We start from the raw sequence: 22,187 nt of genomic DNA on the forward strand, positions 1-22,187 counted from the left end.
TATTTTCAAATATTATAATATATACTAGTTTTTGTTATCTCGATGGTTGTTAGAAAAACTATAAATATTTTTGAAAGGGAGAAAAAAATGTTGGAAGAATCCAATCATAACTTGTTTTTAGGGTAAACATGATGGAGAAATAGTGAGTAACGATTGAGACACACACCTTGTGTTTGATTGAATGCATGTTAGAAAGAGTGTCTGCGTGTGAACGAAGGGTACGCTTTTTTCACCTCCATTTGTTCTTAAGTTCTTGGCCCTTCACACAATGAGAACCCATTCAATGGAGGACAAGAAATTAATAATTATGATTATGCAAAATGGATTAAAATAATGATAAGATGATAAATATTTACGTTTATTTGCCACACATTATAAAAATTTAATAATCATAGAAAAATTAACTTTTGTAGTTTTTTTAAAAAGAAAAAAGATATTTTAACACATAAATTTTCATTTGATATTATATATTTTTTACTTTTTATTTTTAGCTTTTTAAAAAGTATAAAAATCTACTCTTTTATAATTATTTTATTTTGTGTGTCAAATAAATATAAAAATGTATCATTTTATTATTATTATTTAAAAAATAGTCAAAAAAAGTTAAATTTTATTGTTTTTAAAAAGAATTATTAAATTCCTTTTCTAATAAATTATTATTAACAAGTCATCCCAAATATGAATTTTATATTGAATAAAAGTAGAAAATATAAATATTTTTTTAAAATAAAAAACTCATAAATTTATTATTTTTAAATTTTATATTAAAAGTGATATTAATAAACTACTTTTATATTTTTTCGATAAATTTTCACGTGAATAAATTTCATGGACGAATTCATCCTTTTTTATTAAAAATGGTGTAGTTTTATTTCAAAAGTGAAATGATTTAAAAAAAAAACTATTACCGTAAAGTTATAATTTTAAAAATAAAATAATATTTAGAAAATATTTCAGTAAAATTAAAGTATTATGCAGAGCACAATTACAATTATATTAAAATAAAATCGAAATCTTATTTCTACATACTATTTTCATTTTATAATACTAATACATTATCATTATTATACCAATTATATGACAGCTCATCGATTACATTACGCACATGACTGATAGATTGATTTGGATTGGACGTTTGAGTCAATAATTAAGGATCAATGATATATTAAAAAAATGAGTTACAAAGTGAATTATTATTTGCTACGAATTTTCAATAAGAAAATATTCTTAATATTGTGAATATATAGAGCACGTTCTATTATCTGTTTTTTGTCTTTTTCAATAAGACATTTTAAATTATATTGATATTTTCAATAAGAGAAAGTGAGAAAAAAAATCAGCAGCAAAATCTGTGTACAGCACGCACCCAAGAGATGAAGTGGAATTTTTAAATTTATCATTAAATATATTTAGATTTATTTCTTACATATTTTAAATTTATATATCAATTTTACTATTAAGTAATAAACTTTCAAACTAATCTAAAAATATACAATTCATATTTGTATAATAATTAAAATTATTATTTATTAATTTTATAAAAATAGATGTAAAGTTAAACTTATTTAAATCGACCACCAATAGACATTATGGATGAATTTTCTGAGAAAAGATTAAACTAGAAGAAACTTTAATATATTTAAATAATTAGTTAATGTCTTTTGAAATTTGAGGCACGTGTACTGTTTGTTTTGAATAGACATTTTTCGTACGTGTCCATGTTGTCTTTGTCGGTATGTTAGTAAGAAAATTTGCATATCTTATCCATAAGAAACGAGTACATACTATACTAAAAAAAAGTAACAGTACCTTTTGTTTCATATAAAACAGTCAAATAATACAATATGGTACCAAAAAAATGTGTTATGAACATTTTTTTAAGAAGAGTTGAACGTGGAAATCTGAACACCACAAAATAAAAAATGATATTTTCTATAATAATCTATTTCGTATCTCAAAAAATTATTTTCTTCTGGTGAATACCCAGAAAAAAAAATACTATATTTCAGAATTTCAAATCTAACGTACCTGTGTGTACGTGGCATGAAATAAAAAATGAACAGAATCTTCATTTGATTGGTTATTTATTGCAAAAAATACTATTAATTATGAAACGATAGAATTATTATAGTCACAATAATGTTGAAGAAAGTACAGTTTGGCTTGTGCTCATACAACTCATTCGTAAGGTTGCTTAGGATTCTTTTTGATAATCATTCTCTCAACTAAAAATGTGAATTACGAGTTTTCTTTTCTTTTTCAAAGTTTTAATCTATTAATAATGAGATAAGAATATCTTAATATTTTTATCTTGTAAATGTTTTTAGATAGAAGAGAAAATCAATTTTACGATATATTCATACAATAAAAGATCAACTTTATTTTAATGTGTAATTTAGTTTCAATCGTATTTTCGTTTATTTAAAACTAAATTAATTTGATGTGATTTTTTCCCCTGCATTAGTAGATACTTAGTTTTTCAATTTAACTGGGATCTTTTGCTTTAAATTTTTACAAACTTGACGTAGAAATAACTTATTTTGTAAATTAATCTAATACCAATATTAATCTCACCTTTTCACTTAAATTTGAATTAGGATTTCTTGCATGTCTCACAATTACAATCATCCTTTGATTTCTTTTTTTGATTTTTTTAGCAATAATGAAAATGGGAACAAAAATACAATTCAGAAAATAGAAAATATAAATTGAAAATTGTGAAACAAGAATGATATATGTGCCGAAAACAATAAACAAATTATACGAATTGCAATGAAATGTGCTATATTTTCTAATAACCTACCTGATCTTTAAAAGATAATTTATTTTAGTTGATATATTGTTTTCTTAGACATTTGACTTAAAAGAGAATATAAAGTTTCAAATGTGGAGTCCAATAGTAAAATATTAAGCCCAATCTATTATGATGAAAGCATTGATTTTATATTTATTGTAGCTAAATTGTTTATTATTAATTAACTTCAAACTCAATATATAATACCTTGGTTGACGTGATTCAAATCACATTTATAAAAGTATGAATTATAATGTCGACGTGATGAAAATAATAAATAAACACATCCACGTCTTTTCCTTGTCCAATGGAAAAACGGAAAGTAAATGATCTTTTCAAGACTTAAAAAACTATGGGTCCTTTTCTTTCCATTTCTATTATTTAAAATTCAGAATTATTAATATATATATATATATATATATATATATATATATATATTGCCATCTATGGTTACATTTTGAATATGAACTTCTAAAGAATAATTCACTAAGATCAGAAAGAGACAAACAAAAAGCTGTAAAACGACATTTTATTTTTGTTTTCTTTCAATCACAGATTCTCACAGCATGAAAGCTACATATCTCAGCATGGAACATGTAAAATTAAATCATTTTTTTTAAAGAATAAACGAAAATGTTTCCATTTCATTATATCATCCACATCTTCAGAATGTAGAAGACAAATAGAATATATTAAAATAATAATTGCTATTATTATCCCTACCAGGTATGGTTTGGTTTGAACATTAAATATTAAAGAAATGGTAATAATTTGTGCTTTTAATTGAAGGAAAGCGAAGGTAGAAGTTGTACCTGTCATTAATGAATTAATCAATTAATTAATGTTGTCTAATCTTCAAAACAAGAATACAAAATATATTATAATTTGCACGCTAGTCACGAGTTGATGAAACAACGGTTTGAGAAGTGATTTTCTTCTAATGTCGTTGTTAAACAATCTAACCTTACTTACCCATGAAAATTAACACAATTTTGTCATTATGAATGCAATAAATAGGGTTAAAGTAACACATGTTTGAGGCATTTGGGGAAGGTAATCAACTTGTCCCTTCAACAAAAGATTAAAGTGCTTTCATATCTTATTAAAACCATAAACTTTATATCACGTGACGACCTTCAACAAAAGGTAATCTGACTTTGTGCAATATATATATATATATATATATATATATATATATATATATATATATATATATATATATATATATATATATATATATAATGAAGTTTAGACGCAAGAAAAGAGTTTTAATACTTAAAAATGACGACATACTAGAAAATTTTATTTAATATATAATTGATTATATTAATTATAACATTTTATAATTATTTTTAAAGATTTAATTAATTATAATTATAGAAAAATTTATTTTTATAATAACAATGATGATGATGATAAATAAATAAATAAATAAAATTTGTTATTTTTAATTTATTTATTTATTTTATTAAATGATTTGTATTTGTATTTTTCTTTTGATTTATTTCTTTCCATTTAAATCACTTCTTTTAATATTATTTTTCCATTTTCCATTTGATAGTATTTTAGATTTTTATATTTCCATTTTCCATTTGATAGCGTTTTAGATCTTTATAATAGTATTTTAAATAATTATTTATTTTTTGTGACAAGACATAGTGACCAAAATAAACCAACAGAAATGTATTAGGATTAATTTATGTAATTTTTCTTAAATAACGAAAAAACTAATTATATTTTTTATTGGCTAAAACTTTTACAGATATTCATTTTAAAAACTAATAAAAATAATTGTATCGAATTTAAGAATTAAAAAGTATATTTAACTTCATAGGTATACTTCTCCTAAATGAAAATTCAAAATTTGTTGGACGTATATTTCTTATGAAGCCAACCTCTATCAAGTATCTAATTATTCGTAATACATTTAATAGTTTTATATAATTTTGGAGTTAAAATTTATAACAATTTAAATATTTTTTTCTTCTTTCACTATCTCACATGTTTTTTTATATTGTATGATTATGGTCAACATTTGTAAATGTTATCGCTGAATCAATGTTTTAAAAAAAAAAGTTTAAAAGATGTTCAATCCCAAATTTATATAAACCAAACAACTTTTTATTGAGCTGATCAGTAATTTTATTGTTAAGTATATCATCATAAATCCAACATATCTATAAGTAAAAATAGATAAAACACACTTATTAACTTTTGAACCGTGATTAAGCTAGTGATAATCAAACGTTCACTTCAAAACCTATAAATACAGAAGTAAGGTAAGGAGATAGATGATTGTATTTATTGCGAATTCAAGATTTTACTTTGATAATCGATCAAATACTTTTGACTCACTTGAGCGTTAGAGTACTTTTGACAAGTATACACCCGTTCAGCTTAGAAACTCTGAATGTGAAAGACTAAGACAACTGTAATGGAGACATGAATGAGTAGTTCTCAACTCCACATCTGAAATATTTTTTAAAAACAAAACCATGACAAAATTACATACTCGCGTATAATATTGAGAGAGCACATACTTTAACCAAACAACATCTAATGTGATTGACCCTCTCATTAAGCGGAGTTGAATTTTTTAATAAATTATAAATTAACCCTTTGTTTGTTCTTAAAATTGAAATTATGTTAAACGGAAACTGTTGGGTCTATCGAGACACAAACACCAATAACATTTGAACCTAATCATATAAGGGATTGACACCATCTCAAGATAATGGGTTAATGGATCTTTCACCTCCAACGGGACATTCCCAACCAACCACAACCACACCAGTCACCAAGACAAACCTGACTCTGATACCACTATTGAGTCTATCGAAGAAGTTCACCGGAGAGACACAAACACCAATAATATTGGAGTCCAACCATATAAGAGATTGACATCACTCTCTATCCAAAACCTTAAAACAATGGATTAATGAGTCTTCTCAGTGTTCTACTTTCTCATTTCTATCCAGTATAAAATTTGGACTCTCTTGAATTCCTTAGAGAAAAAAACTTCTACAACTTTGGTGGTAAACATAAATAACTAAATAAGTGATATTGAAAAAACTCCTTATTTATTATATGCGAACTGAGAGCATGGAAATACAAAAGTGCAAACATACATGCTATAGTTACACACAGCTAAGCATATACGTAAATTATTCAGAAGTACAATGATAAAGAGAAGGAAACCACACAGTCTTTTTAGATAGAGATACTGTTGGGAATGCCTCTGAAAGTTAACCCTTCATCACTTGAACGATGGAGCAATGTGTATGGCAGTTGAACTGGTCCATGTCGGTTTCTCAGACTTGGATCACTGTTCCTTGTATTGATTTTGCTCTCAATTTCAGTGAGTTTGCTTCCAAACCTTTTGAAAGCTTCTAATGCCTTGTTATCAGTTGTCCAGTTTGGAGTATCCCTTTGTCCAAGGTAGATCTCATCAGAAGCATGCCTTGATAATATCTCTATCACTGAAAGGTCAACGAGGGTCTCGTACTTGGGTGTGATTGTTTTCAGATAAGCCTTTTGATAATCCGCCACCATCTCATCATATTCTGGAGTTCCTGGTTCAGGGATAAACCTTCTGCTTAGAGTTGGACGGTTCAGGATATAGCCTCCATAAGGATACTGTCCAAAGTTAACAGCTGAATGAAGAGCAGAAGCTGTCCATATTATAATAGAGCAAGATTGTATGAGATCTTCAATGGTCTTCATTTTAGGCCACCATGGTTTATCTTTTAGGTCTGCATGACCCTTCTCCACAACTTCCTTCCACCATGCTTGGAGCTCAGTATCTTGTTGAATTGCCACATCTGTAGGGTAATACAAGGACACATACTCTTTTACCCATGACTTTATAGCATCCCAAATTTCAAGTCCATCAACAGCATAAGGGTAGTCCTCTATCACAAGACGAAGGCCATGAGGAGCAGAAGGATCTTCAGTAGCCAATCCTCTGAATCAAGTAACAGTAAAATGTTATTACAAATTCAATAGTATATGATAAATAGGCTGATTTTTATGGTACCTGTATATATATATATATATATATATATATATATATATATATATATATATATATATATATATATATATATATATATATATATAGATAAAAACAATAGTTTAAAAGAATGGTTAGCTTTTACTATATATACATACCTCTTGACAAGATCTGCTGGTAAAGCTTGGTCAGTAAAAACCCAGTTCTTGTAAACTGCTGAAGACATCTCAATAGAGTACTTTCCGGGCAAAAATGATTGCTCTATAATTCCACCTGCATTAATCAAAGATTGCCTAGCAAGTCCATTGATATTAATGGTATCACGATAGTGAGGATAGAGAAGTTTATAAACGGGGTGAAGCACACTGAGTTGTCTGTTTGTTGCTATGGCAAATGGCTCCATCACTGCATGAGTATTTAACCTGTAACACCATAAAGAAAAAGAAAAAAAACTTATCAATAATAAATTCATGTACGCATACACTACATATGTGGTAAATATTGCCAAAGAAGTTCTTACCAATGACTCATGAGCTGATGATAACCAGAGTCATTCACAACTACATGAGCCTTGGCCAATAGCCAAATTGTGCTGTCAACACCATCAATTGCAGGCAACACAACTTTGCTCACAGGACCCAAATTATCTCCACCTGGATGTGGCTTGCTTAATTCGATAGCAAGTGGCTTCAAAGTGCCATCATCTTTCAAGAATAAGATTGTTCTGGTGGCGTAAGCTCTTGCAACGGGTAGGCTGTTTATCCTCGTCAAATACGGAAAGAATGCATCTTGGTAATCTAATATGAATAATCTCTTTGCGCTAAGTGCCTGTGTTACTGTGACCCCATCCATGTTAATCTCCAACTGTTCTCTTGCTATGGTACTGGTTTGATCACCATAGAGAGAGGGATCAAGAGAACTTTTTGGTGGGAATTCCTGCCATTTTTAAAAGATGTCACAAATAACAAGAGAAACACATTAACATTTTAACTTTGTCATCAAAGTTGACCGTTTTAGAGACTTAATGTCAAGTGTATAGACATACCTGAAGAAGACGAAATACATTTGGATTGACACCAGCAATCACTTCTCTTGCAAATTCTTCATCAGTCATCCATTCAGACCTTTTAACTGCAGAAATAAGAAAGGAAAAAGTTGAGTAATCAAGTTAATAATTTAATTAAAAAATGCTAATCTATTGAAGTTGTTTTGATTAAGTACCTTGGATAACATGAGGCAATGGAAATTGAAGGACATTTTCACCATCACTGCGGAAGAGTTCCTTGAGGGCAGGTACAGGGCTAATTTGGCTAAAAAAATCTGTTGGCAGCTTAATTCCACCCTCATAGAGACTACGCACATCTTCGAAGTTCTTAAACTCACTTGATGTGATCCTTAAGTCAAAAATTGCAGATTTTAACAGGGGCAACACGTTCTGAGATAAAGATTTTATTCCATACATGATGAAATCTGATGACTTCAAGTGACCAAAATTTTCATCTCTTGGAACATAAATCGCGCCTGGTTTCTCACTGTTGGGATCTGTTATAAACCAACCAAAGACAGCATTAAATCCTTGTTTTTCAATCATATATACTATCAAATTTTACAACTTTTTTCACTTTTATAGCCTATATATTCACGTTGACCTCTCTACATAGTTTGTTACTGTGCAAAACATTACCAAATCTGGAAGTATTTCTAGGATCATTTCAAGTTCTGTGTATTTAGAAAGAATACTTGTTAAAAATTCTTGGATGGGTCAAACAACTTGACCATAGTTATACCATTGGAATTATATGCTCATATATATATATATATATATATATATATATATATATATTATATCATGATCAATGTCAGAAACAAAATAAATGAATATAATTAAACAGAAAAAGTCTAACCTGTCCTGGTTCGTTCTCTACCAGTTCTAACCCTGCGAGGGTAAGGATGGATGATAGATCCTCCAAGGATTGGGCGAGGATCACCACCATCTGGGTTTCCAAGGTCATTATACACGTCATAGTCATAGATTCTATCTTGTTCCTGGCGTTTACCAGTTCCATCTCCTCTAAGAGTCTCCAATTCTTCTTGTCTGTATTTGACAAGTGGAGCTGGTGTTGCACCTGGAAGATATGTCTGAAATATATTCATGAATTAGTTTTCTGATCGCTAAGAGAATGAAAACAAAAACGATCAGGACTTGGAAAATAAAATCTGGGCATCCGAAAAATAGAAGCTTACATCATTCACAAAGAAAATACGATCTTTCTTGTATTTGTTGAAGTTGTAAATCCAGGAGTTACAATCAAAGTGAATGGTTCCATGGTTTGGAATGTCCTCAAGAAGAACACTGACGAGGAAAAACTCGTCAGTTGTATAGTTTTGGATGTAAAATGCTCCTGGAATTCCAAATTTGGCATCCCAATCAAAGGAAATACGGAATGCTAGTTGCTGAGCTCCCAACGTTGGAAAGGTCGGAAGATGTTTTTCCACATATGTTTTGCTTCCAACTTTTCCTTTTCCACTAGCTGCAAACAAACATACAGATAAAATTGAAATAATTATAACAAACTAAAGATGAGTATTTTAGATTACGATTGAACAATAATGTTAAAAAAAGGGTGATGCATTGCATGAATATTTCACACAAATAATTTACGAATACATAGCTGTCTCTGAAATAAATAAAAAAACTACGTTAGCCACTTGTTTCAAGACATACGTATGTCGGAATATAAAACTGTGAATTAGTTCTTACGATGAAGTTTGTCCCTCTCTTTCATCTTTTTGCATCACTGTAAAGTTAACTTCACCATTCAAGTTTACTAGTTTTTAACTTATCCAATAAAAACATGATCAAACATATAATAATAGTATAAGTACAACAATTATTTAATTAAACTTCACATTCAATGTAAACAGTGACTCGTTGCATTATTGAGGTTCAGTCCAGAAACGACAAAACAATATAGTATTTTAAGAGTGGTTATAGAGCTGGATGAGATATGTTCATACATCAGAGATATTAATTAATAAGAGATTGATTTAGGTACTGCAGTTTTAGTATAATCACAATTAATTAGCAACCAGTTGAAGTCTAATCTGTGAAATAATTTATGATAGAAAATAGTGTGGCTGGTAAGATGAGAACAAACCATCAGCTTGAGTAGCACTGATCAACTGCAAGGAAATATTTTTGCCTGCGAAGGCAGTTGCAGCATCAACCAAACTACCAGCTACGTCAACGACAGTGCCAAAGACATTTTTGGCAGTGTCAGTAACACTGCCTTTAGCAATGGAAGTTAAGGCGTTGAAGTCCAACACGTTCTTGGGCATCAACACCACAGTGCCCTTTATCTTCTGACCATTGTCAAAGAGGCCACCTATGAGACGTGACATCTTAATTTGCTACTGTATCAGCACTGTATAGTGTTGTTATTCTTTCTGCAGAGGAAGAAGGAGAGAAGATTGAAGCTAAGTTGTGTTTTGTGAAGAGGCAAAGAAATGCTATTTATAGAGAGGACGTGAGAAGGGAGAAGCATAGCTCCATTACAGTGAGGTTTGCGGGCTGATTTTTCTATGGCTACCAACTCCACATGCAACACGTTATCCACATTTCATTGTATTTTTTTTTCTTCCTTCTTATGTATTCAAATTTAATATTATTTGATGCCATTCAATTGATTTTTTTATAACAATCCTTTTGTTTGAGTTTTGGACGTTCCAAGTTGTCCTTTTCTTTTTATTTGCACATGCTAATGATCTATTACAATCAAGAGAGTAGAAAAAAGAATGATTTATTACAAGAAAGAAAATCGTGTAATCATTATTTATACTTTTTTAAACTTGCCCTCTGATATAAACAAATATTTTTACAATTACAATACTGATCTTTTGGGATTGGAAACCATGTTGTATATGTGAAAAATACTGAACTTTTTAATACTTTTTAGATGAGAATTCCATATTGAAAAAAAGATAATCTTGAAAATTATATTTGTTATACAAGTAACCCATCTAGAATGTGTATGGTGTTTGCTCTTAATTATTGCACATGTTAGCATATTTATTATTGTAAGTGTGTTGTTTTGTGATTTTTATATTGTTAGAAAAATTTATACATTTTTTTTATCTTTTGTTTGTGATGAGTGATTGCAAGAACATGGTTCTTTGAGACTAAGTCTCAACCAAAAATTACATAATTGAAAGACTTGGCTCTCTACAAAGATGGTGGTAAAGAAAGTTTCATTTGATTTTAGTACAAAGAACTATTTGAAACTTCTCAACTTTATTACTGATAAACATAAGATGAACTAGATAGGAGGTGACAGTGAAAACAAACTTATAACATACTCAAATTGAACGAGAGCAGCATACTGCATACATTGAGACAACAATTTCACACATACTTTTGTTGTCTATTACTCAAAAGCATAATATGGATAAGGAAAACACATCCGTTTCAGATAGAGATACTGTTAGGAATTCCTCTGAAAGTTATTCCTTCCTCGCTTGAACGAAGGAGTAAGGTGTATGGCAACTGAACTGGCCCATGACGGCTTCCCAGACTTGGATCATTGTTCCTTGCTGTGATCTTTCCTTCAATTTCTGTCAGTTTGCTTCCAAACTTTTTGAAAGCTTCTAGTGCCTTTGAATCAGTTGTCCAATATGGACTCTCTCTCTCCCCAAGATAGATCTCATCAGAGGCATGCCTTGACAATATCTCTAACACTGAAATGTCAACAAGGCTCTCGAACTTAGGTGTGATTGTTTTCAAATACGCCTTTTGAGGATTCTTCAGCATCTCATCATATTCTTTGGTTCCTGGTTCAGGGATAAATCTTCTAGTCAGAGTTGGACGGTTCACGATGTAACCTCCATAAGGATATTGTCCAAAATTAACAGCTGCATGAAGAGCAGAAGCTGTCCATATGATGATAGAGCAAGATTTAATGAGATCATCAGGAGTATTCATTTTAGGCCACCAAGGCTTATCTTTTAAGTCACCATGACCCTTTTCCACAACTTCCTTCCACCATGCTTGTAGTTCAGTATCTTGTTTTATTGCTGCATCTGTTGGGTAATACAAGGAGACATACTCTTTGACCCATGCCTTAATAGCATCCCATATTTCAAGTCCATCAACAGCATAAGGGTAGTCCTTTATCAGAAGACGAAGGCCATGAGGAGCAGAGGGGTCTTCAACTGCTAATCCCCTGAGTCAAGCAACAATATAAAATCTTATTGACAAATTCAACTAGCCTCACTCCATTTCTATTATCATTAAGGGAAAACTTTTTGTTTTCGTAGTTCCATAACTGAAATAATTCATGTTTCTATTGACAAACACATATTTAAGAGCTAGATCTCTTTGAGAATTAATAGTTCATGCAATCACAAAGTCATCCAATCACCCGTGACAGCACAGCTTCTCTCTAACATTAACAATACTTAAGAATCAAACCCTATCTTGAATGACTAATTAGTAAATAAAACTTCATATATCTTTGTATTAGTGAAGTATATTTTATGAATATCACCTCTTGACAAGATCAGCTGGTAATGCTTGGTCGGTAAAAACCCAATTCTTGTAAACAATTGAGGAAATCTCCATAGAGTACTTTCCAGGCAAAAATGCTTGCTCAATAAAGCCACCTGCATTGATCAGGGATTGCCTAGCAAGACCGTTGATATTTATGGTATCACGGTAGTGAGGATAAAGAAGTTTATTAATGGGGTGAAGCACACTGAGATTCCTGTTTGTTGCTATGGCAAATGGCTCTACCACAGCATGAGTATTTAACCTGTTAACCCAAAAAGAAAAATATCAGCAATAAATTCATACACACGTACACTATACAGTGCACACGGACTAAATATTGCAAAGGAAGTTCTCACCAATGACTTATGAGCTGATGATAGCCACAATCATTCACAACTACATGAGCTTTGGCCAACAGCCAAATTGTACTTTCAACACCTTCTGTTGCAGGCAGCACGACTTTACTCACGGCACCTAAATTGTCTCCACCAGGATGTGTCTTGCTTAATTCGATAACAAGAGGCTTTAAAGATCCATCATCTTTCAAGAATAGGATTGTCCTTGTGGCATAAGCTTTTGATGTCGGTAGGTTGTTTATCCTCGTCAAATAAGGGATGAATGCATCATGGTAATCTAGTATGAATAATCTGTCTTTACCAAGTGCCTGTTCCAGAAATTTTTATTTCAGTGACTCAATTTCTTAACTTCAAATTACAAATCCAAGTAGAGCAATTAAATATTGATTCTTTTACATGTTAATCGAGTGTACTTTGATTTTAATTTGCATCAGAAGGATTACTAAAAGGAAATTATAAGAGAATTTAGTAAAAGTCATGCCAGATAGAAGTTGAATGATGTTTTTTATAGTGAAAAAAGCATATCATTACCTCTTCTACTGTGACCCCATCCATGTTAATCTCCAACTGTTCTTTTGTTATGGTACTAGTTTGATCGCCATAGACTGTGGGATCAAGTGAGCTTTTTGGTGGAAATTCCTGCCATTAGTAAAAAATGATGTGAGGAAGGATGACAGATATACTCATATAATGAACTTAATAACAAAACATTTGAACTTACTTGTAGACGACGAATTACATTAGGATTTACACCAGCAATCGTCTCTCTTGCAAATTCTTCATCAGTCATCCATGCTGACTTGCTAACTGTCCAAAGCATAACATATGTACTTGTCAAATTATCAATTCAACAAACGCTAACATGTTTAAGTTGTTTTGACCAAGATGTATAATCGAAGGTACCTCTGATTACATGAGGAGGTGGAAATTGAAGGGCATTTTCACCGTCAGTGCGGAAGATTTCTTTGAGGGCTGGTAAGGGACTAATTTGGCTGAGTATATCTGTTGGCAGCTTGAGTCCACCCTCATAGAGACTACGCACTTCATCGAAGCTATCAAACTCACTTGATGTGACCCTCAAGTCAAAAATTGCAGATTTTAACATAGGAAACACATTCTGAGATAGGGATTTGAGTCCATATATAAGAAAATCCGATGACTTCAAATGACCGAAATTCTCATCTCTTGGGACATAAATCTCACCCGGTTTCTCACTGTTGGGGTCTGTTACAAAACAACCCAGAGTAAAAGAATTATCAACAAAAGCAAAAGTTCGTATACCAAGATCAACATAATAATAAAGTTTACATCTTTATCCACCAATGAAACCATACATGCCCTTTTATTTAGTTTAACTATAAAGAAAAGTCTTACCTTTTTTGGTCTTGTCTCTACCAGATCTAACCCTTCGAGGGTATGGATAGTTGCTAGAGCCTCCAAGGATTGGGCGAGGCTCACCACCATCTGGGTTTCCAATGTCATTATACACGTCATAGTCATAGATTCTATCTTGTTCCTTGCGTTTACCAGTTCCATCTCCTCTAAGAGTCTCCAATTCCTCTTGTCTGTACTTCAGCAATGGAGCTGGTGTTGCACTTGGTACATATGTCTGCCATATATTTTACAATTTTGTCATTCACTTTGTTTGAAAATTTAATTGGGTGAACTTTTGTACACATTAGAAAAGCAGAACTTACGTTATTGACAAAGAAAATACGATCTTTTTTGTAACTTTTGAAGTTATAAACCCAGGAGTTACAGACAAAGCGAATGCTTCCATGGTTTGGAATGTCTTCAAGAGTTACACTGACAAGGAAAAACTCATCAGTCTTAAAGTTTTTTATGTAAAATGCTCCTGGAATTCCAAAGTCTGATTCCCATTCAAAATAAATACTGAATGCATCTTGTCTTGCTCCCAAAGTTGGTAGGGTTGGAAGATGACTGTTCAGATATGCTTCCTCTCCAACTTTCCCTTTTCCACCTACATAACAACCCATGCAAGTTAAATTCCATAAATAGTTAAAAAATAACAAGGGCATGTGACCCAACAATAATTTCAAATGTTATATATGTATTTATAAATCAATTTATAATAATATGTTTATACAATATACATACAAAATAATATTATCTTATTTCTATTTACATGTAAATGTAAATAATTAAAGAAATTTCTTTTGAATAATGATTTATAAAATGTATATATTCCATATTGTTACATAAATAAATAATAACAATAACTTTATATGCACAATAATATTATTGAATGTTCATTAAATATTGAATAAGATCAAAACTAGTAATGTTGTTATTTTCAAAATTATATGACAACCATAATATTATATCGATTTTTTCTTTCATAACTTTTTTATTTTACTTTTTCTCCTTTTTCCCTGTTTTTATGCAGTGATGTAGTTATTTGACTTATATTTATTACATTAGTTATTTTCTATAATTACACCTTGATAATATGCTGTACTACTTCATTGCATAAAATGTCTTTACGGTAGTTCTGTTTTATTCTCTTAATAATTATTTGAAGAAATGAAAAGAGATTCATATATAATAGTGTTAAGGAACGAACCATGAGTCTGAGTAGCACTGATCAACTGCATGGAAACGTTACGCCCTAAGAAGGCGGTGGCAGCGTCGATTACTCCGCTGGCTATATTGGCGACGCCGCCCAAGATACCGCCGACGGCGCCAACAGCGCCGCCAACACTGTTAGGAACGGAGACGGAGGAGATGGCGTTGAAGTCCAAGACATTCTTGGGCATCAACACCACAGTCCCCTTTATCTTCTGTGTCTTTTTGCCGATCCCAAACATTTTTCCTCCTTCTGTTTACACACACTCAACACTATTTTTCTTATCCTTTTCACAGACCGAGAAGAAGAAGAAGAAGCTTGTGTGGTAAAACACTGCACAGAAGGTGTACTTATAGAGGGAGAATTCATGGCACACCTACCTGCATATGTAACACGTGCTATATAACACTGCACAAAGACACTATTCATTGTCTTGTCAATTTCTTAGGATCGACATTATCCACTCATATTTCTTCTATTTTGTTCTGGTTTTTGTTATATTAATGGTCGTAAAAAATATTTCAAATAATTAAGATTTGTGATGATAAAAAATTCCTAGCACCCAAGAAAGAATTCAGAGAAACTTTTGTAACATAGTTAGATTTTTTTCTTAACATTTCATATATAATCTAATTATGTTAGCCATAGAATGGTCCAGTTCTCTTTTTCATGCTTTGTTTTTATATTGTTGGACTACGTGTATATGCTTGTTCATTCCCCTTGTGGATGAGATATGCATTAAATCTATGAATGATTGATTTTTTGGGATTTTTTTACAAGGTTTTTATTATTTCCTAGACCTTATAATTTTTAAAATTGATCACTTTTTTCTAAAGTGATTTTTAGTATTCTAAAATTTCTGGAACATGTGATTTATAAAACGGGATTTTTGGAATATTTTTTTGATGTATTATTTCGGATTACGAAATGTATTTTAGAATGAGCTTTTTAAATTGAGATTTTCAGAATAAAATTAAAATATATTCAAAAATAAACTTTTCAGAATAAATTTTCGTAAAAAATGTATTTCAAAACGAGTTTTTTAAAATAAATTTTCTAATATATATATATATATATATATATATATATATATATATATATATATTATAACATCTTATTTTAATAATATTAAAATTACTAAATAAAATATTATACATTTATTATAATATATAGCAAATAGACAGGAAACATACAAAATATTAGTTATCCATTATAATAATTATATTAATATTGTAATGTAAAAAAATTTATATAAATTTTTTTAAAGATCAAGAAACCGTTATACATTAAATAGCTAAAACTTAAACGATCACTCTATAGTATCATTGACCTTCACTCAAGGTATGTCGATATCTAAATCCATTCTCTACTAACACCGAGAAACAATTTACAAAAGAAAAAAAAGGTAAGATAAGCTAGTGTTCAAAAGAAAATTTCATAAAATAGTTAAACATATCACATATTAGTTCAATATTTATAAAATACTTTAACTCATGAACATACATACAATTGACTTTAGACTCAATTATCCGGATACATGCTTTGACATCGGGCTTCGTCGTAGTTGGACACTCATAATAGTATTTATACTCTGTTATCACCCTACAACTCATGAGGTTAATCTTTCACGCCTAAAATTAAAAGTCCAAGATAAATACCTCATACCGTTCTCTTCCGCGCCTCATTCATTTCTATATGAATTTAATGATTGATAGTATATCAAGATACCTCCTTCCTGAACTCCTATATGTTAAAGCATACATAAAACAAACCACAACGAATTTCTTCTTGGATTGGTTCCAACCATTCTTAGATGATCATCCCAAACTAAACATCACATTAACATTCATAAAAAGAAAACAACATAAGCTAGAAAAGCACATGTGAAAAGTTGTGTTAGACTCTGCTAATCTCACCCAACGAGAATACTTATTCGCTCAACGAATAGTGCTTAAAAGTACTTTCGTCCAACGACCAGATACCTCATCCAACAAGATCGTCACTGGATCTCACAACCATAATATATCACGAAAGTCATCCAATGAAACATGCCTTGTCCAGCCATTGTCAAGTTAGTGAGTTCTCTGAATTTGGTTGTGCCCAATAAGATTATTCTCACCTAACAACTACTAAATCAATAACTCTTTTTACTTTTGAGCTCGCCCAGCAACCATATTCTCACTTAGTGAAGACCAAGTCACTAAATCCCCTTACTTTGGTTTCGTCAAACGAGTATACTCTCATCCAACGACAACCAAGTCAGTAACTCTCTAACTTTAATCTCACTCAGTGACTATATACTAGCTCAACGAGTCTGCATAATTTTGTAGAATAGAATTATGCAGATTTATTCCACACAAGCCTTTGCAATTTAGTGTAACACTAACCATAGATGCCAAAACAATCGACTATCATATTATACACAATTCAATAACTCAATTTACTTCAAATACAATATCAACAATTCAACAATTCAAAATTCCAATCACATCATCACTAAAGATAATTCAAACTACCTAACTCAACTCAACAGGTTATATTTCATCAAACAATTCAATCACTCAAATTAACTACCATACAAGCATAAAATCAATAATTATAACTTGTTTATCACTTAAAATCAATGAAATTAGTTTCTCTTATTTGACAGATGATCAAACAACTCTAGTGTCTTAACACAACTCTAAAGGCACAGAAAACTTTACCTACTCCTACAAATGATAGAAACATGATCAACGCACACTGTTATGACTACTAGTAAAAAATCTAATAGAAGACTCAGGCCTCAAATTCAAGTTAAAACCGCTCACATTCACATAGAAATATCCATAAACAAAGGAAAATAGTATAAACTAACTTATTTTTTTTTAGAAAATGATTATATAGAGTTGAAAATCTCACCTCATGAATTACTTAGGTGAAACGAATAGAAAGTTAAAATCTCTAGAAAAAGGTAAAGAATTCCAAAGAAAATAAGTTTAGAAAAATTGTGTGATTTTAAATAGTGAAACTCATTTATAGAAATTTTATTTATATTTTAAATTTTTAGTATTAAAATAACTAAGTCTTATAATTTAAAATATATTATTATATTTAAGATACGATTTTCAAGACTCCTACATATATTATATCTTCCAGAATAGTTTTCTCTCTAAAAGGTGTAGTTTGAAGTAATAACAAGAACATGTATAATGAGAAAGGTAGTTTAGTGTTTTGCTATTATTATGGGAGTGATTCTTTCTACACCTCACTGCCTTCATCCTGCACCCCCAATTTTACTTCTTTACCCTTCATTTAACAAAAAGTCAAAACTTAATTAATTGTTTCCTAACCGCATTTCGAAGTGCGTTTCCTAGTGATCGCATTTCGAAATGCGTTTTATATATTTATGTTGTTTCCAAACCGCACTTCGAAGTGCGTTTATATATTTATGTCGCACTTTGAAGTACGTTTCACGTTTTTATGTTACGAATTCCAAAAAATTACATATATAATAATTAAATTATTACAAATAAATCCAAAATAATATTTAACATTACAATAATAATAATTATTTAATTCAATAAACAATTTAATAATTATTTCAATTTCATGAAAAATTAAAAAACTTAAATAAAATTAAATACATAATAAATAATATATTACGAAAATAATAATATGTTGAAAAATAACAAATTCAACAAAATTTAACAAACAAATAAAATAATTCAAAATATATTAAAACAAAAAATTTAATTAACAACTAACATAAAAAATTAAATTTATTATACTAATCTAATAAAAATAAAACCTAATAAAATAAACATTTACTAACCTAATAAAAAAATAAAAAAACTAAACCCTAAAAATCTAACGCACTTCGAAGTGCGGTTAGTCGCAGCCACAGATCGAAATGCGGTGGGATCTTCGTGCTTTACGCATTTTGAACTGCGGTGGGTGGGTTTGTGCTTTCCGCAGATCGAAATGCGGTTTGTCTTTGCCGTAGTTCGAAATGCGATTTCTCTGTGCACTTGACTGCACTGCGAACGTCTGTGACCGCAACTCCAACAGCGTTTAAGTTCTCCGGCGACGAACACGAACCAACCTCCGGCGCAAAAAGCGAACACCCAACCAAGCACATGCATAGAACAACAAACAAAGCAGATGGAAGGTTTTACAGATGAACCACGAGGAACGCAAGCACGGACGAACGCAAAGCACGAAGGACGAACGCTTGGCACGACACGAACGCAGCTTGGCACAGGGAGCCCAGAGAAAAATGGCAGAATGAGGGAGAGAAAAAGAGGGAGAACTAATTTGGAAAAGGGGTGTAGGGTTTGAGTTTGAGATGCGGCATGCAGTTAACTTTTTAAAAAATTCAAAATATTCTCATTAAGTGTGTGAAAGACGAAGGGTATCATTGGAATTAAAATATGTTTTGGAGGTGCAGGACGAGAGCGATGAGGTGCAGGGAGAATCACTCATATTATGGTATGGCGGTGCAGGTAGTAATCTTGGGGTACGGACACCACAATTTGACTAGGGGAATGTGAAATCATGGACTTCATAGCCTATCGGGTAGAGCCCATTAAACTGGGTAAAGCCCGAAAACCTACTCCAAAACAATATTTAAAATAACATTTTCTTTATAATCTTTGGTTTATTTATTTGAGTATAATGGAGTCTAACATTTATGAGTTAATTTTTATCATTTACTTGATCAAGGTATTAGTGAGACTACGACAAAGTGAAAATGAATTCTGACTCTTAAAAAAATTCAATTAAACTAAGATTTCCTTTTCCCTCTACTTAAAAATAAATTATAAACTAGTACATTTGTATGTGAAAGTAAAATAAAATTTTACATTGAAGTTTAATTTTTCATAGGAAATTTAACATTGGCATTTTGATTGAGGGTAAATTGAGATCGAAGAAATACACTACTTTTAAAATTCTTCTTGGAACTTGAAATAATAGAGTGAGAATCATCAAATTGATTTATGTTAGTTATAATATAGTGTATATGTAATGTATTTGTTCTTTTATACATTTGAAATTGGGTTGGACTATTATATTTATTTTTGTTCCATCTAGTTATGTTTGGATTATGATTACATCTTGTTGAATTTATATATTGGGTTTTGAATGGTAATTTTGAGCTGAAATGCTTGAAATATAAAATTGATGTAATATATGGGTTGGTATGTTTTGATTAAGAGTATAAAATGGATTGATTTACCAATGAACTAAAAATAAATTAGTTTAATTTAGTTTATTTATTTTTAGTCAACAATTTTACAATTTAACTTGTTTCATCATAAATTGATTCACTTAAAAATATTTTTTTAATTTTATTTTATATATTTATTATAGTACAATTAAAATAAATTTATTTAATTCATTATTTTATAAAAATATAATCAAAATATTTACCTATTATAAAGATAATAATTAAAAATAAAAATATTAATTTATATAATTTTATAAACAAATAAATTAAACTTTTAAACTGTTTAACATTTTTCAACATTAACCTAAAAATTTCAAATTGTTAATTTAGATAACTAAAAATATAAATAATTATAATACAAAACTTAAAAAAAAATCTGATAAAAAATTATTTTCAGTAATCAATTTACCTTGAAGGTGATTCAAACTCGTTTAACTGGTTAAATAAATCAGTTTTATTTTGAGAAAAATTAAAAAAATTCGTCTTTCCCATCCGTAACGAGATTAAAATTTTACGAATATTAAACATTTAATATTATGACATGTAAAACAAGTAATAGTTAATGATTTAGGTAAACTGATTGAGATTGTACGAATATAATGAATGTTGCATTGAATTTAAGTGTCAGAGCTCTTGTCATATTGTCTAAATTTTAGGTTGGAAAGTAAATTTAACTTATATTTTAACTCTTATATGAACTTTACCGCGTAAGTAACTGTAGATTCTTTAATACATTAATCTCTTTCTTAACACAAATGGTATGTTTCAAGGAATTGTTTTCGTAAAGACGGTGACAATATAATTTTCCTGAGCTAAAATAGTATTTTACTACGATAAAATATCATTTTATTAAATCATTAAATATTACAAATAATTAAGAGTTGTGATAATAAAAAGCTGGCAGCACCGAGAAAAATAATTCAGAGAAGTTTCTATACCACAAATATATAAATATATATATATATATATATATATATATATATATATGTTAGCCATGGTCCAATTCTCCTTTTTCGTGGCTTGTTTTCATATCATTGGACTATATATGGATGTTCATCCCCACTGAAAAGAGATGCAATAAATCACTGAATGATTGATTTGGAATTTTTTTGAAGGGTTCAGAATTTCTTTTTATATTTAAAATTGAAAAAGAAAATCTCATTCGTAGCTTCTTAATATCTCCATTAATTAATATTATTAATTCTCTCCAAATACAGGAATTTAATGAGGGGAACGTGGAATTATGGATTTACGGGTGTCATTTCGTTAATTTCTCGTAAATCTTAACTCACTTTTAAGTAAGCCTCTTTTCAGGGATTTCAAATAACGGGATAAAAAGAAGTTTCAAGTTTACAAATCTCTCTTTCAAATAAGTTATGGTTAGGACTAACATATGCTTGGTCCAATAAAAAAATTTAATTAACTTTTAAAATATATTTTAAGTTTGAGTTAAATATTGAATCGAATTGTCTTGAAAATAAGACGAACAAGCAAATTAAAAATATGATTAGGTCGACTTGAAAGTTAAGATAAGTCAATTCAGATTAAAAGTTGAGATAAATCGACTAGGATTGAAGGTTGAGATGGTATGACTAGAGTCGAAGTTTGTGATGAATCAATCCCAATTGATGGTTCAGACAAGTCAGGTTGGACCACAATCAAATTTGATCGAATTCGGTTAAGT

The 22,187-nt window shown here is 30.1% G+C and overlaps 2 protein-coding genes across 2 annotated transcripts; both read right to left on the reverse strand.

Moving 5' to 3' along the window:
• Window positions 1-5,857: 5,857 nt before the first annotated feature.
• On the reverse strand, window positions 5,858-10,309 carry LOC108323174 (seed linoleate 9S-lipoxygenase). Its single transcript, XM_017555538.2, has 8 exons — window positions 9,965-10,309; window positions 9,051-9,337; window positions 8,711-8,945; window positions 8,028-8,348; window positions 7,852-7,937; window positions 7,327-7,742; window positions 6,965-7,228; window positions 5,858-6,758 (listed from the first exon to the last, which is right to left on the reverse strand). Exons 1-8 carry the CDS (start codon window positions 10,206-10,208, stop codon window positions 6,005-6,007), a joined length of 2,607 nt encoding a protein of 868 aa, XP_017411027.1. The 5' UTR covers window positions 10,209-10,309; the 3' UTR covers window positions 5,858-6,004.
• Window positions 10,310-11,037: 728 nt separating this feature from the next.
• Window positions 11,038-15,621, reverse strand: LOC108323176 (seed linoleate 9S-lipoxygenase). The gene is made up of 9 exons (XM_017555540.2): window positions 15,292-15,621; window positions 14,405-14,688; window positions 14,082-14,316; window positions 13,611-13,931; window positions 13,429-13,514; window positions 13,239-13,346; window positions 12,708-13,015; window positions 12,350-12,613; window positions 11,038-12,025 (listed from the first exon to the last, which is right to left on the reverse strand). Exons 1-9 carry the CDS (start codon window positions 15,533-15,535, stop codon window positions 11,272-11,274), a joined length of 2,604 nt encoding a protein of 867 aa, XP_017411029.1. The 5' UTR covers window positions 15,536-15,621; the 3' UTR covers window positions 11,038-11,271.
• Between the last annotated feature and the right edge of the window lie 6,566 nt (window positions 15,622-22,187).

Source organism: Vigna angularis, chromosome 9, assembly GCF_016808095.1.
Source record: "Vigna angularis cultivar LongXiaoDou No.4 chromosome 9, ASM1680809v1, whole genome shotgun sequence".
NCBI classification, from domain to species: domain Eukaryota; kingdom Viridiplantae; phylum Streptophyta; class Magnoliopsida; order Fabales; family Fabaceae; genus Vigna; species Vigna angularis.